Source organism: Tinamus guttatus, unplaced genomic scaffold (assembly GCF_059628265.1).
Source record: "Tinamus guttatus ecotype Peru unplaced genomic scaffold, ASM5962826v1 Tinamus_guttatus_pri_ptg000492l, whole genome shotgun sequence".
Classification (NCBI taxonomy): domain Eukaryota; kingdom Metazoa; phylum Chordata; class Aves; order Tinamiformes; family Tinamidae; genus Tinamus; species Tinamus guttatus.
Genome location: NW_028289026.1, coordinates 830704 through 850627, shown reverse-complemented (window position 1 = coordinate 850627; position 19924 = coordinate 830704). Strand labels below are relative to the sequence as shown.

At 39.9% G+C, this 19924-nt stretch overlaps 1 protein-coding gene across 1 annotated transcript; it reads right to left on the bottom strand.

Moving 5' to 3' along the window:
- Positions 1–393: 393 nt before the first annotated feature.
- Positions 394–19387, bottom strand: SLC30A8 (solute carrier family 30 member 8). Its single transcript, XM_088533337.1, has 8 exons — positions 19308–19387; positions 12382–12573; positions 8987–9138; positions 4784–4937; positions 4403–4592; positions 3894–3999; positions 1566–1700; positions 394–539 (listed from the first exon to the last, which is right to left on the bottom strand). Exons 1-8 carry the CDS (start codon positions 19385–19387, stop codon positions 394–396), a joined length of 1155 nt encoding a protein of 384 aa, XP_088389463.1.
- Positions 19388–19924: the final 537 nt, after the last annotated feature.

The following is a 19924-nucleotide window of genomic DNA, read 5'->3' as shown; positions in this document are numbered from 1 at the left end:
CCAAACTTATATTTCCTCCACTCATTTTATAGTAACTAGACTGCTGGTAATTTGAAGGTTGATTATTTTTTGTTCCCTGCAATTGCAGAGAGGTACTCTTTACTGTTGCTTTCTTGCCAGTCTGCCATAGCTAGTTAAGAATAATTTAGATGTCTTCTCTAGCAACTGAAGGCAATTATTGATAAAGAGGTAATGTAGCTGGTGAATGGACTTACTTGTTTTCCTATAGTAAATGGTGCCAACAAACAAAGGTGCACAGACAGCTGTCAGTGATAGAGCTTTTTAGTTCAGTTAATTACTGTTTTTGCTAATCAGTTACATATAACTAGCACATACAGACTCCATTGACCTGAAAGAGAGATGAACAATATTTTACATAGCATACTGCTTCCTTTAATCCCTGGTCTCTTGACAGAAGACACAGTCTGGTTTCTGATCCTCTCCTGATTCAATCTGAATGGTGATGGAGTGGAAGCTGTAGTGCTCAAGCAGGGCCTGGGTGATATCTTTCAAAATCTTCTCTCTGTCTGCTGCGTCCACTATAGATAACAAGCAGAAAATAATCAAGTTGTGTAATACATAAGACTTCGAAGAAGAATAACTTATTATTGAGAGAAATTATTTGCAAACAGCCTGGCAAATTCTAAACAGAATTTGTTTGGAGAAGTGTTCAGGTCCCTTCTATACTCCTTTCAGGAACTTGTGTGCAAAAGTTTATTCATTCAAATGTGGTGAGAGTATTCAATTTTGGCAAAAGTTGACCTAAATCTAATCAACAAAGAAATTCAGTCTGGCAAAAAGTATTTTCTGGAGAGAAGAAGAAATACTACCAGAGATCAGTTCATACAGTTAGAGAGCAACAACAGAGTCAAGAAATTTGAGTGACCAGTAGTCCATCTCTGCTTGGGAAGCTGGAATTGCATGGAGGTCTTTGACCGTGAACCCCTTCTTGGCCAAAAATAGATAGCATTTTTTTTTCTCACATAAACAAAAACACGTATGAGTTTCAAAAAGTAAATAGATAAACAAGAAAATTGCTTTAGGTATGGATCATTTGTTAACAGGGACAAGGATGAAATTAAAAAATATATATTTTTAAGATGCATCGTTCCCCTGACATTATTTCTGTGTTTCAAGCTACATTATAAAGATTGTTTTATGGCTAGCGAGGCATCAGGAACATATTCGTGCCATGTCAATTATTATTACAGTGATCAACAATTTTCACAATTGATAATCCACTCCAAAATCGATTTGATTTTTTTTTTGTGTGAGAAAAATACAATCTGGGTGTAATTATTCTATTTAAAAAAATCTGCAGTTTATCTCCCTGTTCACAGCCTCTGCAGCTTCCAAGTTATGTAACAGGTCCCTATTGTCCTGGCAAGATTCCTAGGAGGATGATCTAATAGATCTAAAAGTCTTTTTTTATTACTTTTCAAACGAATAATGGCATCTGCTTTAACAAGCAACAGATATGCAGTCAGTTGTATCTCAGTCAGAGAGACTGACCTTTACCAGGCAGCAGCTGAATACTTACTCCTTTCTTATGGAAATTTACTGACCTGCAACAACATGAGCAGATAGAATAGTTTGATTCATTGTCAGAGACCAAAGATGAAGGTTGTGCATAGACTCCACTTTCTCCACTGCTAAAATTCTTGCTTTAACTGAATCATAAGTAAGTCCTTTTGTTATTCCTTAAAAGGAGAGTTTGGGGGGAAAAAAAAACACATTTTGAGGAAATAAGAATTATGATCATTGGAAGAAAAGCATCATTAACCTTTATTCAGTTGGATATACTCATTTCTTATTAAAATATTCTACACTATGGACAATAGTTCCACTTTAGAATTCATTGTGAAATTTAATTCCATCCCTGGTTTTACGGTGCTCCATGGAAGAATGAAATTCAAATATTTCTTACATATTCCGAAGGTCTAGTTTACATAAGGAAGTAAATTATTTAGCCATATCATTTCATGGGTTTGCATCAGCATCTTTTATGAGTGCAGATGCTATGACATCATCTGAGCACCTCTGGGGGTTTCTGCCCTCACTGCACATAACAGAGAAGCATCTTGTTAAAAGAGAGGGAAAGGCAAAAATTAGAAGATTAAAATGATTGGACCCAGAAATCTTAGATGAGTTGAGATCAGTTCCCAGGTTTATTTAATTATCAAGTCAGTGATTGTTTTCCTAGGTGAGCCTTTTTATAGAAGATGATGATGGCGGTGATGACCTCCTTTCTGAGTGAGGATGTTTGTGATCGGGCTAGTTGCAACATAAAATTGAGAGTTGAACCTAGATCCAAATTTCATCAGGGAATTTAACTAAGGATCTTCCCTAGACTGAGAAGCTGGGAGTTCAGAACTGGACCTCCACATCCACTTGAACAACTGTGCACATCCTGCTTCACTTGTCTCAGTTAACCAGAAAATATTTCAATGTCACCAGTTACCAAACTCAATGAACTCAATTTTGGTTAATTGGCCCTTTCATATGATAGCTATTTATTTGAACTATTTACGTTAATGACCTTAGTATTGTACGCTCTGCCCTATCAATTTATTGAAAGAATGATATGCGCACGATCTTTAGAGAAATCCCTGGACAACTGGTGCCAGTATGACACAGTCAGTCACAGACACAGACTCTTGTACTGCTACAATAACCAATTTCTCTTTAGAAATTAGAGGCAGAAATATGCGTTGTAGGAGCTAGGAGTTTCAGACACCTCCGCAGAAAGAGAGCATAAAGGGACTTGTGGCAGAGGGGAACAGCTTTGCCAATTTTTGCTTGTGAGCACTAGTTAGAGAAACAGGGAATCGTTGCTCCAGGAAAAATCCCTTTGTCTCAGGCATGGCTGGGATTTCCTGGTAGTTTGGTCTTTCAAATAACCAAGAGACCCTCTGACTTTTCAGAGGTAAAGATATAGGCAGCTGATACACACTAGCTACATCTCTAGGTGTGTTTTTACACAACTTCATTTCTATCTCACAATAAGTGAAAGCAAAACAGTCCTAGAATAAAGCTTTACTGTAAAACAATATTGGAAATTTTCTCCCCTGGAAGACAAATATGTGCAAAGTGAAAGAGAGAAGTTGCATGCAGACATTCATACTGGATAACTCATATTGACTCAAACCCCACATCATTACAGATACTTTTCTCCTTAAGGCCTGTGTCTTCACAGCTGAAACAAAAGTTGTGTTGTTCTATTCAGCCTTAGGAAGACAAAAACATGCACCTATAACTGCTCAGATCATTCATCCTTGCAAATCAGATGTTCAAGCCCATAGCTGACAATATTAATATGACTAAAACCAGTCATTCTTGCTGCCTTAATGCTAATGTGCATAGAATTGCCTAATACCTTCCACCTGAATGTGACTGCTTGCTTTTCTGGACTAGTATAACTAAAAGTCTTTTAAATGCCTGCCTCTTGCACTCAGCCTATTTCACAGATACAGCTCCAATCATAATCTTTTTTTTTTTCTTTGGTCTTTTTTGCCAAGACTTCTATTTCACATGGATAATGGAATTGCACAATGAGCAAAGCAAGTAGACACCTCCTGTGCCAAAGGGGTGATAAGAAACACAGTAATGCATATGACAAACAAAAGCAACTTAGTTTTAGGCATACATTGGGGATTTATAGCAACACATCAACACACAGATTTTATGAAAATTGGAATATGGGTACAAGGCTTCCAGCAAAATGATAGAAAATGTTTTGTATGAACAGAATTATGAGAATATGAGAAACCGATAAAGCAGTATGCTATTATGCTTTTGTTGATGAATGCAAGTGTTATGGGGAACAGCAAGACAGAGAGAGAGAAGGAGCAAGAACAAAATATAATTCCACTGATTCTGGAATTGGATCCTACCTTCCATTAACACAATCAGAATATCTCTTAAAATGGTGATGGTGGTTGCCAAAACAAAGATGGAAAACACAAATGTGCAGATTGGATCAGCTATTTTGTACTCTGGCTAAAAAATATGAACACATAACTTAGTTAATTTCATTAGTGTTGATTAGTGCCATTTGTAATTAGTTTATCTCAAAGAAAAATATATTTAATGAATCTAGTGAAGAATCAACTATGACCTTCTCTGCCCATTGGGGAAACTTAGCATAAAGAATGAAGGCACTTTGGATGAAGAAGGAGGGAGAACCAGAAATGCCCTACTTGTAATTTAAACACTAAGAAGCAAGTATTAAAACCTCGATAGTCATTTAAATTCCCTGGAATGGGCACAATTGTCTTTGACTAAATTACAATCTATATCATTAAGACAGAGAAAATATTTACATAGTATCTTGTTTCGTAATGCTATGAAAATAACTGTTATCCTTAATTGCAAGGAAGGCAAGTGAACTAATAAAACTAACCTTAAAGAAGATGATAAGTGCACTAATTAGCACACTAATACTCTGGAATAGGTCTCCAACAGCATGCACAAAGGCTGCCCTCACACTGGTGTTATGCATAACTGGCTTTTCTGGAGGAGCTGCTGCATGATTGTAGACTGGGGCCCCATGACAGTGGCCATGTCCAGTCTGGTGCAGAATCAGGCTTAGACTGCAAAAGATGCAATGCAAATGTCAGGTAGGTTGTTGGATTAACAAAAGCAGTGGTATAACACACATCATCATCTTACTCACTTCTGAATGCAGAATATTAAAATAGGGCACATTAGGTAAAAATGTTGACTGTCTTAACAGAGAATTCCTGGTTGTTTCTGTCTTTTGCATACAAACAAAGCCACTTACAGGATGTTGGCCAGCACGGCACAGGCAGAGGTAATGAGCATTGCTGTAGCATCAATATCATAATCCGGGTGTAGCAGCCTCACACTGGACAAGTATGTCAAGACACCAGTCACTATCCAAACGATTATCATGGACATCAAAGCTCCCAGTATTTCTAGGGACCAAAAAATATCTCATTTTAACAGGAGTCATAGTAGAAAAGTAAGGAACTTTAAAGGTTTGATGCAAATGCTTCCAGGTTTATGAGTTCTGTGAGGCCAGAAAAATTATTCTTGTGTGCTGGCAACCTTGATGTCAAAAAGAATGGGTCAAACCCTTTAAAAACATAGGTAAATCCAGTGGCTGTATGTTTTAGGGTAATCCCATTCTACCTGCTCCTGCTCTTGTTGCCTTTACAGTTTTGAGCTTCTAGGGCATTTGGAGAAAAAGTAGAGATGAAAAGAAGATTTGAGGATTTTTGGAAGGAGCAAAAGGAGCTAGAATGGGAAGGAGAAAACTGGAGAACGTTAGGATGCAAGAGCAATTTCTTTGCATCGTACACAATTGCTCTGCCAGTGTGAGGTGAAGAACCCCAGAAACTAGCTCTTTTTCTCTCAGTGGAATTATCTTTGTCACGGGGAGAAGGGTTGGAGGGAAAGAGAGAGATGCTACTCACTCAGATATGCTGGAAGACGCAGTACCTCTCCATAACTTTCCTTATTTCTGCGCATCTCTCCTTACTTCACACTTCAGAAAGTCCCTGAAAACCCCTGATGAAGCTCTGCCAGCAAAACCTCTCCCTCCTTTCTCCTGGGACTCATTCTGCCAATGCCACTTTTTTTTTTTTTTTTTTTTTTAGACTAGGACTGATGGAAAAAAAGGGTTTTTTTGTTTGTTTGTTTGTTTTTGTCCCTGGGGCAGCAAAATTCAATTTCTTCTCTATTGACTCTGAGCTGGGCTCAAATAAATCCATTGTTCCCGAGGCCAACTTTTATTGCACTGCCATAGCTGAGGTCTGAGGATGTTCATAGGAGCTTACAAAATATTTTTAGTAATATGTAGGACTAGTAATTGCCATGTGACTTGAATGGATAAATGCAGCACTTTTTGAGCACAATTGAGACAACATAAATGAAAATGAAAATTCACAGTAGAGTGAAAGCCAATAGGTAGCTGAGAAGACCAAAGCACTTGCAAAAATCTCCACTGTCAATACATGATAGCAACTGAAACTCTACTTATTATTTTGAATATATTTTTGTGAGGATCATATATTTTGCAGACATCAAGAGTCCTGATGTTCATCAAAATAAATGATTTTTCTATAATTGACAAAGTAATAGGTTAAACAGAAATTCACTGACAGGGAAATCAAGTATTGTTTGAAAATACATAGAGATAAGCTAGCATAAAGCATACCTAGTATTTATACTATCTGCAGGTTGAAAAGATTAAAACGTGCAATCTCTGTCCCACAAAAGTTATTGAAGGATGTGCTACTATTGGCATCAAAAGAAACAACAGCTTTTGTGAAAAGCTTTTGTATATGTCTGAGTAGCTGCGCATATCACTGTATGACTTAGAGGTCACCTTTTACTCACTGAGGTGCAAAAATAGATTTTGCAGCATAAGATCTTAACAAAAGTTTCCAAATCTGGCAGACCAATTCAACAGTAATAAATGCTGTACTTAAAACGTTCTATTTTTTTGTTTGTTTGTTCATTTGTTTTCAGAAATATTAGCTCTAATAGAGCACAACATGCTCTATTATCAGATTACCAGGAGAACTTCTGATCATAATAAAGATGAAAAACTAAAGTTGAAGAGAAGTGTCCAACCTGGAAGATCTGGCTCATGCTATCATTCTGATTCGATACCGTGTTTCTAAACATGTTACCGAAAGTAGCTACAGAGCCGACAGGCTTCCTAGGTGCTGGCTAGAAACATGGGAGACATTCAGACAGCTCAAGCTAAACCTGAGCCCCCATCATGCCAAATCTTTGCATGACAAACACAAGAAAAGCAGGGAAAAAGTGTCTTTCATTGTCATAGGGGGCTGTAGCTGCACGGTTTGATAGCCAGCACACAGTGATTCTGCCACCCATCTGACTGCGCTCATCTACTCTCTTAGGGCATCCACCTGCATTTAAAACCAGAGGTATAGCTGGAAAAATAAGCAAAGAACAGGATAACTATCTTGGAATGAAATGAAATACTGACTGACAATTTTTGATGCACTGCTGTCTTTGCCATCAGGATAAACAGACAATAAATAATGTGTTTTAAACTTCTGCATTTCAGTAATAAGAAAAGGGAAAAAAAACAGCTGAGAATCTTAGAAGCAGATGAGATGACATGAGATGGCTGAATCAGACTGACATCTCATCACCAAGAGACAAGTTTCTCTTGCATAAACATAAAGAATTACCACAGATCAACTGATTGTAAGCAATTTGCTAGGTCTGCATTATTCAGCCATGTGTTGAAACATAACACCAGTCATGCTTCAACCGCACTAAACACCAACCTTATCCAGGAGTCTGTTTCCAGCAGGGCCAAAAAAATATGCTTAGGAAACAGTATAAAGAGAGAATGAGTATGGCATGGGTCTTCCCTGGTACATCCTGCAGCTGAGAGCAATGTTGGTTTGCAGATGTCCTGAGCCAGAATCTGCTTCTGGACTGCAATATTTAATAGCCTGGAAGTGTTTTTAATCTCAAAGTCCTCACTTCAGGAACATAGGAGTTTAAAGACATTTGAGAAACCTGTGTGGCTCAATTCAATACATATAGATGCCCCATTGCTTTCATGAATGAGACCTGGAGACATTGTTAGATGCAGTAGGCCTTTAAACAGTACTAATCATTTATGTGTGGGTAACTAAACTGAGCCCTAAGATATCCTCCATGGGATTCATTTCAAGACTGAGACACCAAAAGTAAAATGTAGGTGTGAGCTAAGTGTCTAAGCTCCCACTGAGAGCAATGGAGTTTTACTCAATAGGTCAATGGTGCTTAGAAAACGACCCAGCTGACTGGCTGCTTGGAACATGATTCAGTGAAGGCAAGTGCCTAGTGCCATTTGAGACAACCAGAATTCAAGATATCCACATGACACTGTCAGGTATGAGAATAGACCTGTAGAGATCCCTATCCTTTTGGAACAGTAGCTGAAGCATAGAATTACTTTTCAATTGATACAAGATGATTATATCTACATGACTGTATTGAGCTCTGAGTATCTAAGTTATATAAGCTGAATCATCCTCCGCACTTCATTGGCTAAGAGCACATGCCAATTTCCTAAATATGGGTGCCTGGTGCCACTTCAATTGTGCTTGGCATCCTGCTGCAACCCTTTATAGAATCTGTGCCACAGTTGTTGTTCCCATGCAGAAGTTTCAGATACCCTAGAGATATCCAAGTAACACCAGAACTCCAGGTTGAGCCAAATCAATAGAGCTAGTTGTCTACAGAATGTGTCAGAAATTCAGACACTTAGCTTGTATGCGATGCCTAGATGCATATAGACATCTACGCTCAGGTGTCTAAATCTCAAATGGATTCATATGCAGAGCAAATTTTTCTTCATGTTGATATTTTGCTGGTGCTTTGAATTATGTTAAAAGACTCTTGTATTAGATTTTCAGGCTCATGGTATCAAGAGATCACCTGTAAAAGCACTGATATTTTTGTTGGGGAGGGAAGATGTTCAAAACCAGCCAACCGCCCAATAATTAAAAGCAGTAATGATAAAGGAGGAGGAGGGGATTTAGAAATGTCAAATGTTAAAGGATCTTCTCACTCTTCAAGGAATCTAGCATGGCTGTCTTGTCTTTGCTTTATCATTCAATAAAAAGAGTAAAACCTCATATTTATGACTATTACACCTTTTATAGAAGTTTTTGGTTCACAGTAGATTGAGGACTCAGTCCTGTGCATACTCAGGTCACTGAAGAAAGAGTTATCACCACAGTCAGATCTAATACCAGACCAAAACTCTGTTAAGTAACAAACTGAAAACTGTGTTTATGGATAAACAAGATGCATGTTCTTTTTTTCCTTGAATCTTATTATGTCTGTAATGTATCCTGGGAGCTTTGAGAACATCAGTCAACCCTCCTTTTCTAAAGACCAGTGTTGAACACAAGCATATTTTCCAGTGCCTAGTTATGATGGATTGCCTTTCCCTTTTCACATGTCCATACTATAGTATGTTTACTACCTGCTCTGTGCCATCCAAAAGTTAACTGCTTTGTAGGAGGTTTAGATGCTAGCCAGAGTGAGAAGAGGCTGATCAGGAAGCTTGTCAAGTCAACCAGGATGTGTGCTGCATCGGTGATCACAGCCAGACTTCCGGCAATCTGGCCCCCTGTATAAAAAAAATGTGCTTATAATGACTCCTTACAGAGGTTTGACTTGACAAGATCAAACTCAAAATCTGATTTGCTGTGAATCAAAGTGAACATTTAATTTTCAGCGAGCATTTACATGACTCTTAGCATGACTTTCCACATAACCTTTCATTTTGCCCTTTATTCATGTAGTAAAATTCATTCATTAATAAAAAGACACACGATACAAATCTTTATCCAAGATACATACCTGGGAGAATGTCCTAAGGATGATGAGTTGTGACTCTTTAGTCTTGTTTTCACGTTGCTATTGGAGCAGGGAAGGAAAGTTTTAATATCTGATTTCATCAGATTCCCTGATGAAAACCAGTGTTAGGTTTCCAGTACCTAACCTATCCCTTCACAGATTGCTGATATTAGTATGTATGCATGAAAACTCAGAACCTTAGCTTATGGGGTTCACTATTCATGACATGAAACCATGCTGGTTCTTCTTGATTTTTGGATGGTTGGATGCCAGCCTGTTTATTTGGTACAGGCAGCATTAAAATAGGACTGAGGGAAAGGTTCCAAGAGAAGAGTTCTGATTTACAAACAGCCATTTTGGTGAGGGAGCATAGAAAAAAATGTTCTTTTTGCAGGATTATATCTATCATTTTGCATCTGTAATGTATGATTTAATTTTGCTGTCTGAGCTGGAAAAATGTGGCTGAATGTCATTTAACTTCTGAGGTATTTGATTTTATTTTTTTCTGAAAAAAATAAAAAAGGCTGTCTGAAATGACTTTTAACCAATAATCCAAATATTATCTATTTGCCAAGTTCTTCTAACCAAGTCTCAGGCCTGAAGATAAATCCAAAGAAATTAAAGGCTACTCTAAACTACCACAGCTGCCACTGGCTGCAAGGGGAGAGATGGCTCATAGGCAGGAAGCTGTCCTGCCAAATTATTATAGCAGGGGAAACACAATGTAAAGCACTAGATTGTGTGAAACGGTAGAGCTAAAACATTCACTTTGTACATTCCTCAATATATTTCCCTCCTTCTTCAATCATCTGATCAATTTCTGCTCACCTATTTCTCTTGATCACAACCCATGGGAGAATCAATGAGTCATGAAAAACATCGTAAAAACCAAAATGTCTCATAGAAATCCTTTGGCAAGATAGCACTGCCAAGGGGACATATACGTACATCTTTTCTTTCTTATAAATGGAAAGTCTTCATGCCAGCAGGATGAAATTTCTTAGTTTATTTCCTCCCATATGAAGTTTTTAGATTAGATTTCCTAATATTGTATGATTTGCAACCACAGTGGAAGGTATATTGCACATACAAGGCAAGTTTTTTTCTATTACATCCCTATTCATTCCATTTTCTACTGCTTGAAAGGGAGCTGTCAGGGCTGCAGAATTCTCTGGCATCTCATTCCTTGTGATAAAATGAAAAATTCAACAGAATGGCAGAATGGGATTCTGAAACAGGAGCAGGACCCACAGCAATTACAGGAAGATCACTTTATAGGTCCTAGACTTTCACTGTCTGCAATGTTTCCCAAGTAGGAACCTATTTTACATAGAAGAGGGTTTGTTTGACATTGCATGGATGCTAACCAAAGCACTGACTATATTTCAGAGAACAGATACGTAGAACACAAGTTATCTGCAAAACTCTATTGCATTAGACACCATATTTCCGTATACTTTAAGACACTACAAAAACTTGCTTCTAGCCTGCTGTCTTTGAAAGATGCAGCAAATGATTATTTCATGTATTGCTGGCACTCACCTGATGTCTCAGGTGAGTATCTGAGATCTCAATGTGCTTATGCTAGCAGCCTGATCGAGCCTTTGCATTCCTTTTTGACATGATGATGCATGTTGGATGTGTCTCTTATTCTAGTGCTTTTATATCTGGGATGTAGATAGGGTGTCAACGGTTTGACAGATGACTCCGAATTTATGGAGTTTGTCATGGATCTGCATTAGAAGACCAGCAGATAAATATCTTCCAGAGACATTGGTGTATCAGACTCAGCCAACAGCGACCCTATTGGGACAGCAGTGAGGGCCAACCCAGATGGTGTGAGCAAAAATCACATCAAAGATGAAGAGATTCAAAGAATCACAGCTTCTCTGAGCATCATACAGCCTTGTTCCTTCTGTTAAGCACACTAATGCCAACGGAAGCTGTTTGCCCTTAAGAGCATGGAGGAAGGAGAGCACATTCTTCGCTTTCAAGAATAAAGCTTGTGTCAGTTATATGTGTTATTGCTTTGTACCAGCACTCCCAACAAGTGGCCTTTATGACTTATTATTGCTCACAATGGTTGTTTATAGCTTTGTACTTCACAAAGCAGTAGAAATTGTCAGTCACCCAGTGGTCAATCATCAAACACATGCTGTCCAGCCTAATGATTAAAAATATTAAATGCTTGGTTCATAATTGCAAAAAATCTCCATGGACTGCTGTCTATAACTCCAGTTAATAACTGGTTTGTCAAAGTTTAATGGTCTGAAGCAAAATGGTCTTTGAGCCTGTTACTTAGGCTGCAAAAAGAAAATGTATGATTCATTAAGCAAAATGAAATATTTAGTTAACATATCATCTCTCCTTCCAAGTATGGCCACATTCACCAAACTTAAGCCTAGTGATTATATGGTTTTATTAATAATGCATTACTTCTGGCACTGGAAATTACTTCATGGAAATTAGAAACATGCCCCAACATGCACGTGATCTAAAGAAATTGTGCTTTATGCAGATGAAGCATGTAGAAGGGAAGAGTTGGAGAGAGATATTCCTGTTTAATTGGCAGCCCGAAGGGAAGGTGTTAATGCAGGGACTCTGCCAGTGCCTGCGCTTCTCACCTACGGGGAAGACAGAGCCTCTTGATTTCATTTTCATGGGGCTCCAGGGGCACAAATTCAGGTTTCAGAGCCCTTCTTGGCTGTTTTTGTTACATCCCAGGGGCATATGTGACAAAACCCCACACATAACTCCTTTCATTACCTCAGGAGACGGAAGGGGAAATTAAAGTAGCGAGAGATACTGGTTAGATATAAATATCACAGAAGTCAAGCTGAGATAGCATCAATAGAACAAAACAATACACAATGTTCTAGGAGAGAGCCCCCAAATACACCTGATATTGTAGGACAGGTGCAGGTGCAAACAGCGGGACCACAACTGCGCTCGAGAACAAAACGAGCCATCCCCGGCCGTGAAACACTGGGGCTGTTCGAGCATAAATACTCCCCTGCAATCTCGGCGATCATGAAGAAAATGCAAATTAGTGATGCTGCACAGAGCTTCTGCCTGGCTTGACGCTGCTCCCTTTTCCTGTCATCCCCAGTCTGATAGTAGCTGTGACAGTGATATGTTGGATTAGCTTCGGTTTCATGTGTTTCCTGCTGCTGCCTCTCTTCATTCAAATTCTTCTGATGCCAGTTCACCCTATGGGATTGAAAGAAATGGAAAGTTAAAAGAGAAAAAAATACATGGTTATTTGGGTGTCTCGCCCTGCAGCCCTTGAAACTACATAATTAATGCTTCCCAGAATAAAATCAGTATTGGGAGAAGCAGAACATTTCATTGAAGAGTATTCGTACACGGGCAGGACTCTGCAGACAGAAGACCCAAGAACTCTGAACTGCTCATGAAATGATCACTCTGGCTTTATGGCTTTATTTCCTGATTCTTTGGGTTGTCCTGCATCATATCCCAATTTGCAAAGCACAAGGTGGCTTTCTTAGGCTAGTTTTTGAACCCGATGAAAAAGGAGCCAGAAAAGAAAAGAATCTGATGGCACAGAATTTGATTTTCAGAAAGTCATACTTCAGGCAAGTATACACTATATCCAGTGAAGAAGAAAGACAATTTCATAGGATTTTTTATTTATTCTCACCAGTTTTGCCAGGAAGACTATTAAAATATAAAAAGGGACACCCTCTCTCCATCCACCCCCACCAAATACCAAATTTATTCTCAGATATAATTGACCAAAGGGATTTTTCTCCACTCTGTACACAGAACTGTTTTATGTCAGATTTCTACCTCCATGAAAAAGCTATCTACCTTCCAGCAGAGAAATTTTCCATAGAAAATGCTAGCCCAAAATTTTCAGAGAGATCTGATTTATAAATTCCAGGAAATCCATTCTCAACGGAATGCTGATCCCTTTGTACCACTGATAAAAAGGACAGACTTCCAGCAGAACTGCCTCTTTGAGCAACCCTCCATTACAAGGTGATTTCACAGACAAATCTGATCTGCCACAAAAACCTAAGTGCTGCCCTTCTCTGAGCTCCTGCATAGGGAATATGATGAGGGAAGAGAGCCCCAGGGCAGAGCACACTGCATTTTAGCTGCCTGAGTAGCTGAATGACCGTAACATCCAATGTTGTCCCTGTGGCATCCCAGAGACTCCTCTAGTTTATTCCAGGAGGCCTCAAGGTGGCTTGGCAAGCAGTAGCAGTCCTCCTTATCTCTAAACAAGTTACTTGCCTGGAAAAAAAGAACAAATCCCCAGCCTGGGAGGCTTGCATGAAAACCATGCACCAAGACTTTTGGGAGTGCTCTGTGGTAGCAAAAGTCAAGTTCTGCCCAAATGCACATTCATAATGCTCATATAATCATATGTTTTAGCTCTTTGTGGTCTGTGCATGTAGCATCATAATGCACAGGGAATGTAACAAGCACCGCTGCTGTTTCTAGGTCTGAATTAGTCTGGAGGCATCTTGAGCGATGACTTTAGCTCCACCCCATCATTACAACTCTTTCCCCAGTCTATGTACTGAGGACTTTTCCTTAGGATCGGGAAGAGCCATTTCTGTTGGGCTAAGGAGACCTGCGCTCTGGAGAAATTTTTGTGACTTTCTGAGTCATTTCTGCACTTCTAATGAAAAGGTAAGAATCTTACTGGAAAGAAACCATGCTGGTGGCTGCCAGTCTGCATCATTTGTGTCAAAACTAGAAGATGCTGAAAATCACCAGCCTGCCATCTGCCCTCTTTGCGTAGCCTCAGTGAGCATCAGCTCGGGGGAACCCCGAGCATGGAGAGTGAGGGAGGAAGAAGAGCCCCAATCTGCTCATGGACCAGGTTTTGCTCTGCAGCCGCAGCCCCGCTGATGGGCAGGAGCCAAAGGCACCCAAAGCTGTGGATGGTCCATGCTTTTCTGATCCCTTTTTTCTTCCTCAGGCACTGGTGCAAGGAGAAGAGCTAGTCACCTCATTACCAGAATTTTCTCATTTCCTTGGCAGCCAAGCCCTTCAACCATACATAATCCGTGTGGATTTGGTTTTGTAAATATTTTTGAGATGTTCCAAGGATTCAACATGTTCCCCTGAGTCAACTTGTTTTCCTAGCAACTTAGCATGTCGTCTCTGTTTACTTAACTGAGACAACTGATTCCCCAGACATGCTTCTGTGGAGCTTGTGTGAAAGAGCAACAGGTCAGATTTAATGCTCAGGGCCCAGAGCCCTTTTTTTTTTTCCAGTGCTTTGTTTTATTTTCCCCACAGCAACAAATAAATTGGTGCTGAGCTGCCTGGGGAATGGACTGCCCATCTGGCAGCCTGGGTCCCTGTTAGCCAGTCCTTCTCCAGGATTCCTGCAGTTAAGCTATTTTTATATTCATTGAGCTTCTCATGTGCATCGTGTCACTTACTTACATACAATATTTTGCTGATGTATTAGACTCAGAAGGTACCACAAATTGATTTCTTCCAGATGGCTGAATTAAATACTGTAGTTTCCTCACTGTCCCTTGGAGATCAGGGCATGCAAGCTTTTCCTTCTTGTGATCCTTCTCTGGAGTTAAGTTCCAGTGCCTTTCTGTATCTTGCATGTAAAATTAATTTCTCCTTAGCTCAGTTTTCCTCAGCTTGCATTGCATGTTAAAATCATCTTAAAGAAATGAGTTAAAATCACCTCAATAACCTGTGAGGTCAGGGATGTCAAATTTACCACTGCAGATTCCTGAGCCACCCATATCCTTTTCTATCTGTTAACAAAATGGGTCACTTTCTGATCCCTCTTCCCACCTTTTTTTAATCTTTAAGGCTTCTATCAGCTAACAAAACCTCTGAATATCACTGAGGGGGAGGAAAGCACCTTTCCACAAATCTCATTGAACAGATGCAGATGAGAACATAGACATCACAAGACCTCAAATGTTGCATATTTCTATATAACGAGAGCCTTAGTAGAAGTAGCCTGGTCTTCAGAGGTGATGAGCATTGGCTGCTGCCTTTGAAGCCAACAGGGTAAGAAAGAGCAGCATCTGGTTTGCTGAGTTAGGAAGGCTCCTGCTAGCTCCTGTGTGCAACCACGTTTTTTCTTGCAAGAGCAGCCTGCCACTAATTAAAAGAATCTGAGAGACAGTTATATAAATGTGTGGAATCAAAAGGTTAAGGTGCAGAGATCAGTACTGTCAAACCATAAACCCCTCCTGTGTGTGTCAGAGCAAGACATAGCCTTTGAGCCTCAGATCTGTGCACCAGCATGCTGCAAACAGAGCAGCAGATTAAAAAATAATCTTTCCTCCATTTCCTATTCTCTTTCCTTTACAAAAAGGATAGGCAGGTGGAATGTTACAGGAAGGCACCTACCGAGTCGTGCCTGGAAGGGGGGAAGGGAAAAATGTGAATACATATTGCAGATTCCGCACAAATCATTAATGGGAGCTTTTGATTATGACTTCCTTTTGTTTGCTTTCCCTTGATCTATGGAGTGTCTTGATCTGCAAGCTGATGGGAATAACCGCCTTCCTCCTAGACCATTATGAGAGCCTTGGTAAAAGAGAGCAAAATATAGAATCACTCCACTTCCCACAGGACAGAACCTCCTCCACGAAGGATAACAGCAACGTTTTGGTGCCTGGAAGGGTAATGAAAATGCCTTCAGAGAAAATTTATCAATCATCACAGCCATAGTCACCTCCGTTACACTGACACCACTTTGATTTCAGCCATGGCTGCTCTAATCTTAAATGTATCCAAATCATTTAGGGCCCAGTTTATACCCTGTCTGCCCAAATCCTCCTTTTGCTTTCACAGTTTTGTAGGCACAAAATATATATATACAAAATAAATATTTATATGAAGGAATTGGTAAATTGCGCAGTTTAAATATGTTTTGTGTAAAAATAATTTATCCTTTGCATTATGCAATTATGCAAAACAACTACAACAAAAAGCATTCTAAGCTGACTATCTGATATTTTAATTAGCTCTTGTACTAATCTTGTATTAATTGAAGAAATCTTGAACAATCATTTCCTGTTTACCTTCATTATATCATCCATGGTTTTATATATCTTTGCTATATCCCCTCAACCATCAATTTCTTGAGCTAAAGACCTACTTCTTTACTTTTCCAGCATAAAGCACCTGCTTCTTTCCACCTTTATTCTAATTTTCTTTCTGATATGAGGTGGGCATAACAATACTTTGGAGGTGGCATATGGCTAATACAGGGCAAAGTTCTTTCAACAGGGTCCTAACGTCGCCTAACACAAGGGCAAAAGCAATGTCAACATGGTAAAGTTAGGTGGTGATGGATATGATGTGCTGAGTCTTGGAGACTCTGAGGGTACAGTGCGCTCCTGCGGCCAGCTAGCAAGCAAGCATGGAGAAGACATAACCGAAGAGCCCACAACTAAACCATTCAGCGGTCACCTGAAGCTTTGATCACCTAAATAACCACCCAAAGTTTTCCTGAGTGTTGACTTTTGCAAGGTAGAAGTGGTGAAAATCCCTCATTTGATGAGCTCTGATCCTACAGGAGTTTTCATATCTGCAGCAGGAAAACAGAAAAGAAAGAAAAGGAAGAACTTATTTACTGTGAGGGTGACAGAGCCCTGGAACAGGCTGCCCAGAGAGGTTGGGGAGTCTCCTTCTCTGGAGATCTGCCTGGATCCACCTGTGCCACGTGCTCTAGGTGTCCTTGTTTGAGCAGAGGGTTTGGCCTAGATGATCTCTAGAGGTCCCTTCCTCAATGCTTCCAAACCTACCACTGACTATAGACAGTTTTGGCTTGTAAATAGCATTCTCCCTGTATTCAGATTGCCTACTTACATGATTAAGATGTATCATAAGAACGGAATTTACTAAAAAGAAAGAGGTTGGACGATGGCAGAGAAATAGGCAATTGGTATTCTAAATAAATTCTCTTTAATATATTAGAGCTGTTCATTAAGACAATACACAGAGAATCGGAAAAACTGCGGTAATTGGTAAACTCACTAAAGGCTGAGCTTAGTGCGACTGATCGGCTTTCGACACCTGAAGTTGTGCACACAACTGGTCTACGTAAGTCAGTGCCCATAACCTCATGTTCCCAGTCCTCTGCTTGCTCCCTGGTCCCCCTGGCTAGCTGACCTCAAGCCACCGGCTGCGCCCACTGGTCCCTGGCTGCATGGGAGGAGTGAGATGAGGATTTCCTGCCAACTGCTAACCCTTAACAGCACAACAGAGGTCCCTGTTATCCAAGATTTTTGCTGAGACAGAGTAACTAGATCTTACGCTTGATGAAACATTACTTGGTATGAATACAACGGGTGGAGCAGCACATATGCCACATGCCTGGAGGAAGAGTCCTCTTCCTCCTCCTCCTCCTCCTGCTCCTTCTGGAGCTGTTATCACTAGCATAACTCAGCCACCTCAAGGGCATCTGCTATAGATTCCTCTTGGTACTGGCCTTCAAGCTTTGAGGCTGTTACAAATATCTACAACAACAAGCCTGTATGTACCCAGTCCAATTAACTTTAATCCTCAACTAGAAAATAGACTTCTCCAGAAGGTGATTGAGATACCAGATGGGGGAATAAGCTACCTGTGGGAGGAGATTACAAGCTTCCATCCTACCCCTGGAGCTTCATCTGACCTGTAATATCACTGAGGATATTCCCTCTTCCCAAAGTCCTGGGAAGCAGGGGGTTTCCCTGTGAGGCAGCCTAGTCCTGAGTAGTTTCTGTCCCAGGACACCCTGCCCCACACTGTGCAAAGGACTTGTCTGAAGATGTCATTGAGACCAGAGGTGGCAAAGGGTGTAAAGGATCTCACATGCTGAAGCTGTGCCACACAGTTGCAGATTCTTGAAAAAGCTCTGAGATTGTTCAGCAACAAAAATGAATTGCAGAATCATATGGTACCTTTTTAAAATATAAATGTTGCCACAAAAGCCAATTTAGTGCCACGTATATTTATGGAGCCATGTAATAATATTAAAATAATAACTCAGACACTCAAATGACTAAAATACGATGGCAATGACCCCAGTTTGAGAATATGGAGAGGCGGATTTCCATTAGAACTGACAGTGTTTGTGCCAAGTTTCTGTCCCATGCATTTTAAGAGAGCCAAGCAATAAATAACACGAAAACCAGTGAGATAATGGAAATGTCAAAGCTGTATTTGAGCAGCTATTTTCTTTAAAAAAATATTTACTGGCCTGAGACAACAGGAAGAATGAAAAAAAAAAGTCCAGCTGTAATACTGGTTCCTGATAGAAATTTATACTTTTTAAACTCAAACCACCATATACCAAATTATATTACCATTTAACTGACTTCTTTAATAGCTCTAAGAATATGTACCTGCAAGTTGTTGGTCCACTGTGGCCTGAGAGGCTCTTTCCTTGTTCAAGAAAACCCTTCCCCCCAGGACCAAGCACAAAAAGGGTAACATCCACCTCTGGTTGGAGTGACTATCCACATGAATAAAGTTTTGAAGGATCAAATTCTTAACTCCACCACATTTCTTTCAAACCAAACAGATTATTTAGACATTCAGGCATGAAAGAGCCTTGAATCAAACATGGTGTCAACAGCACTATTATAATTTATACTAAAATTACAGTATAATCCATGAGGTTCTGCATTTTACAATAAATCTACTACACTTATAAAACACATAGCAGGAGACACTTGCTTCAGCGATAGATTGGTTCAATCCATCACCAAGGTGCATAGATCAGGTTACTGTCTAGTAAATGCATCAAACATCTAATAAGAAAGTTTGAAAAGGGAGAAATCAAACAAAACATTTTGAAAGTAGTGAGAGATGCTCCACGTACACACTGAGGCTCCAAGTACTTTGAATTCTGACACCCACCTGCAGACCAGGAGTCTCACCAGACTCTCTAAGGCAAAGCAACATAACATAACATAAACATGGATCTGTGTTACCTGTCTAGGGCCAAGGAGTACTTCTTGGTGTCCCTCTCACTCACAAGGCAAGCTCTTTCAAGACCCTTTTTGGCAGCCATGAGCAAAGTCCCTGCGATTTTGCGTGTTTTTGTTTTTTCCCCCTTTAATGCTCCTTCTTCCTGTGGAAATGGATGTGGGCAAAAAAAAGTCCTCACAGCTTATGAAGAAATCTCTGCCAAAGGTTTCTAAAAGAAAAGGCTTCAATAATCCACTTGATAAACCCACACCACGAGAAAGCCGCTTTCCTGTTGCTATTGGCGTCACTGACTTGCCAAGCAGCAACTTGCTGAGTGTGCGAGATTGGGGATTCAGGGCCTCCCTCTTTTTTTTTTTCCCCCCTTGTTTTCTCCATTTCTGATGCTCTGATATGACCTTTCCTCATATGACGAGTGAGTGCTCTCACATTTGCTGACTCAGTGTCGAGCACAGCTGTGCACATACAGGCTGACACATACACGTGGACACACCGAAAAGAAGAAGGAAGGTGGTAAAGACTGCTCATTATTGCCATTTGCAGCACGGGCTGTTCAAATCTTCATTTTACCAAGAAAGACTGAGGGTTGTTATTTCTGCTTTATTCAGTTTGTTACTTTTAT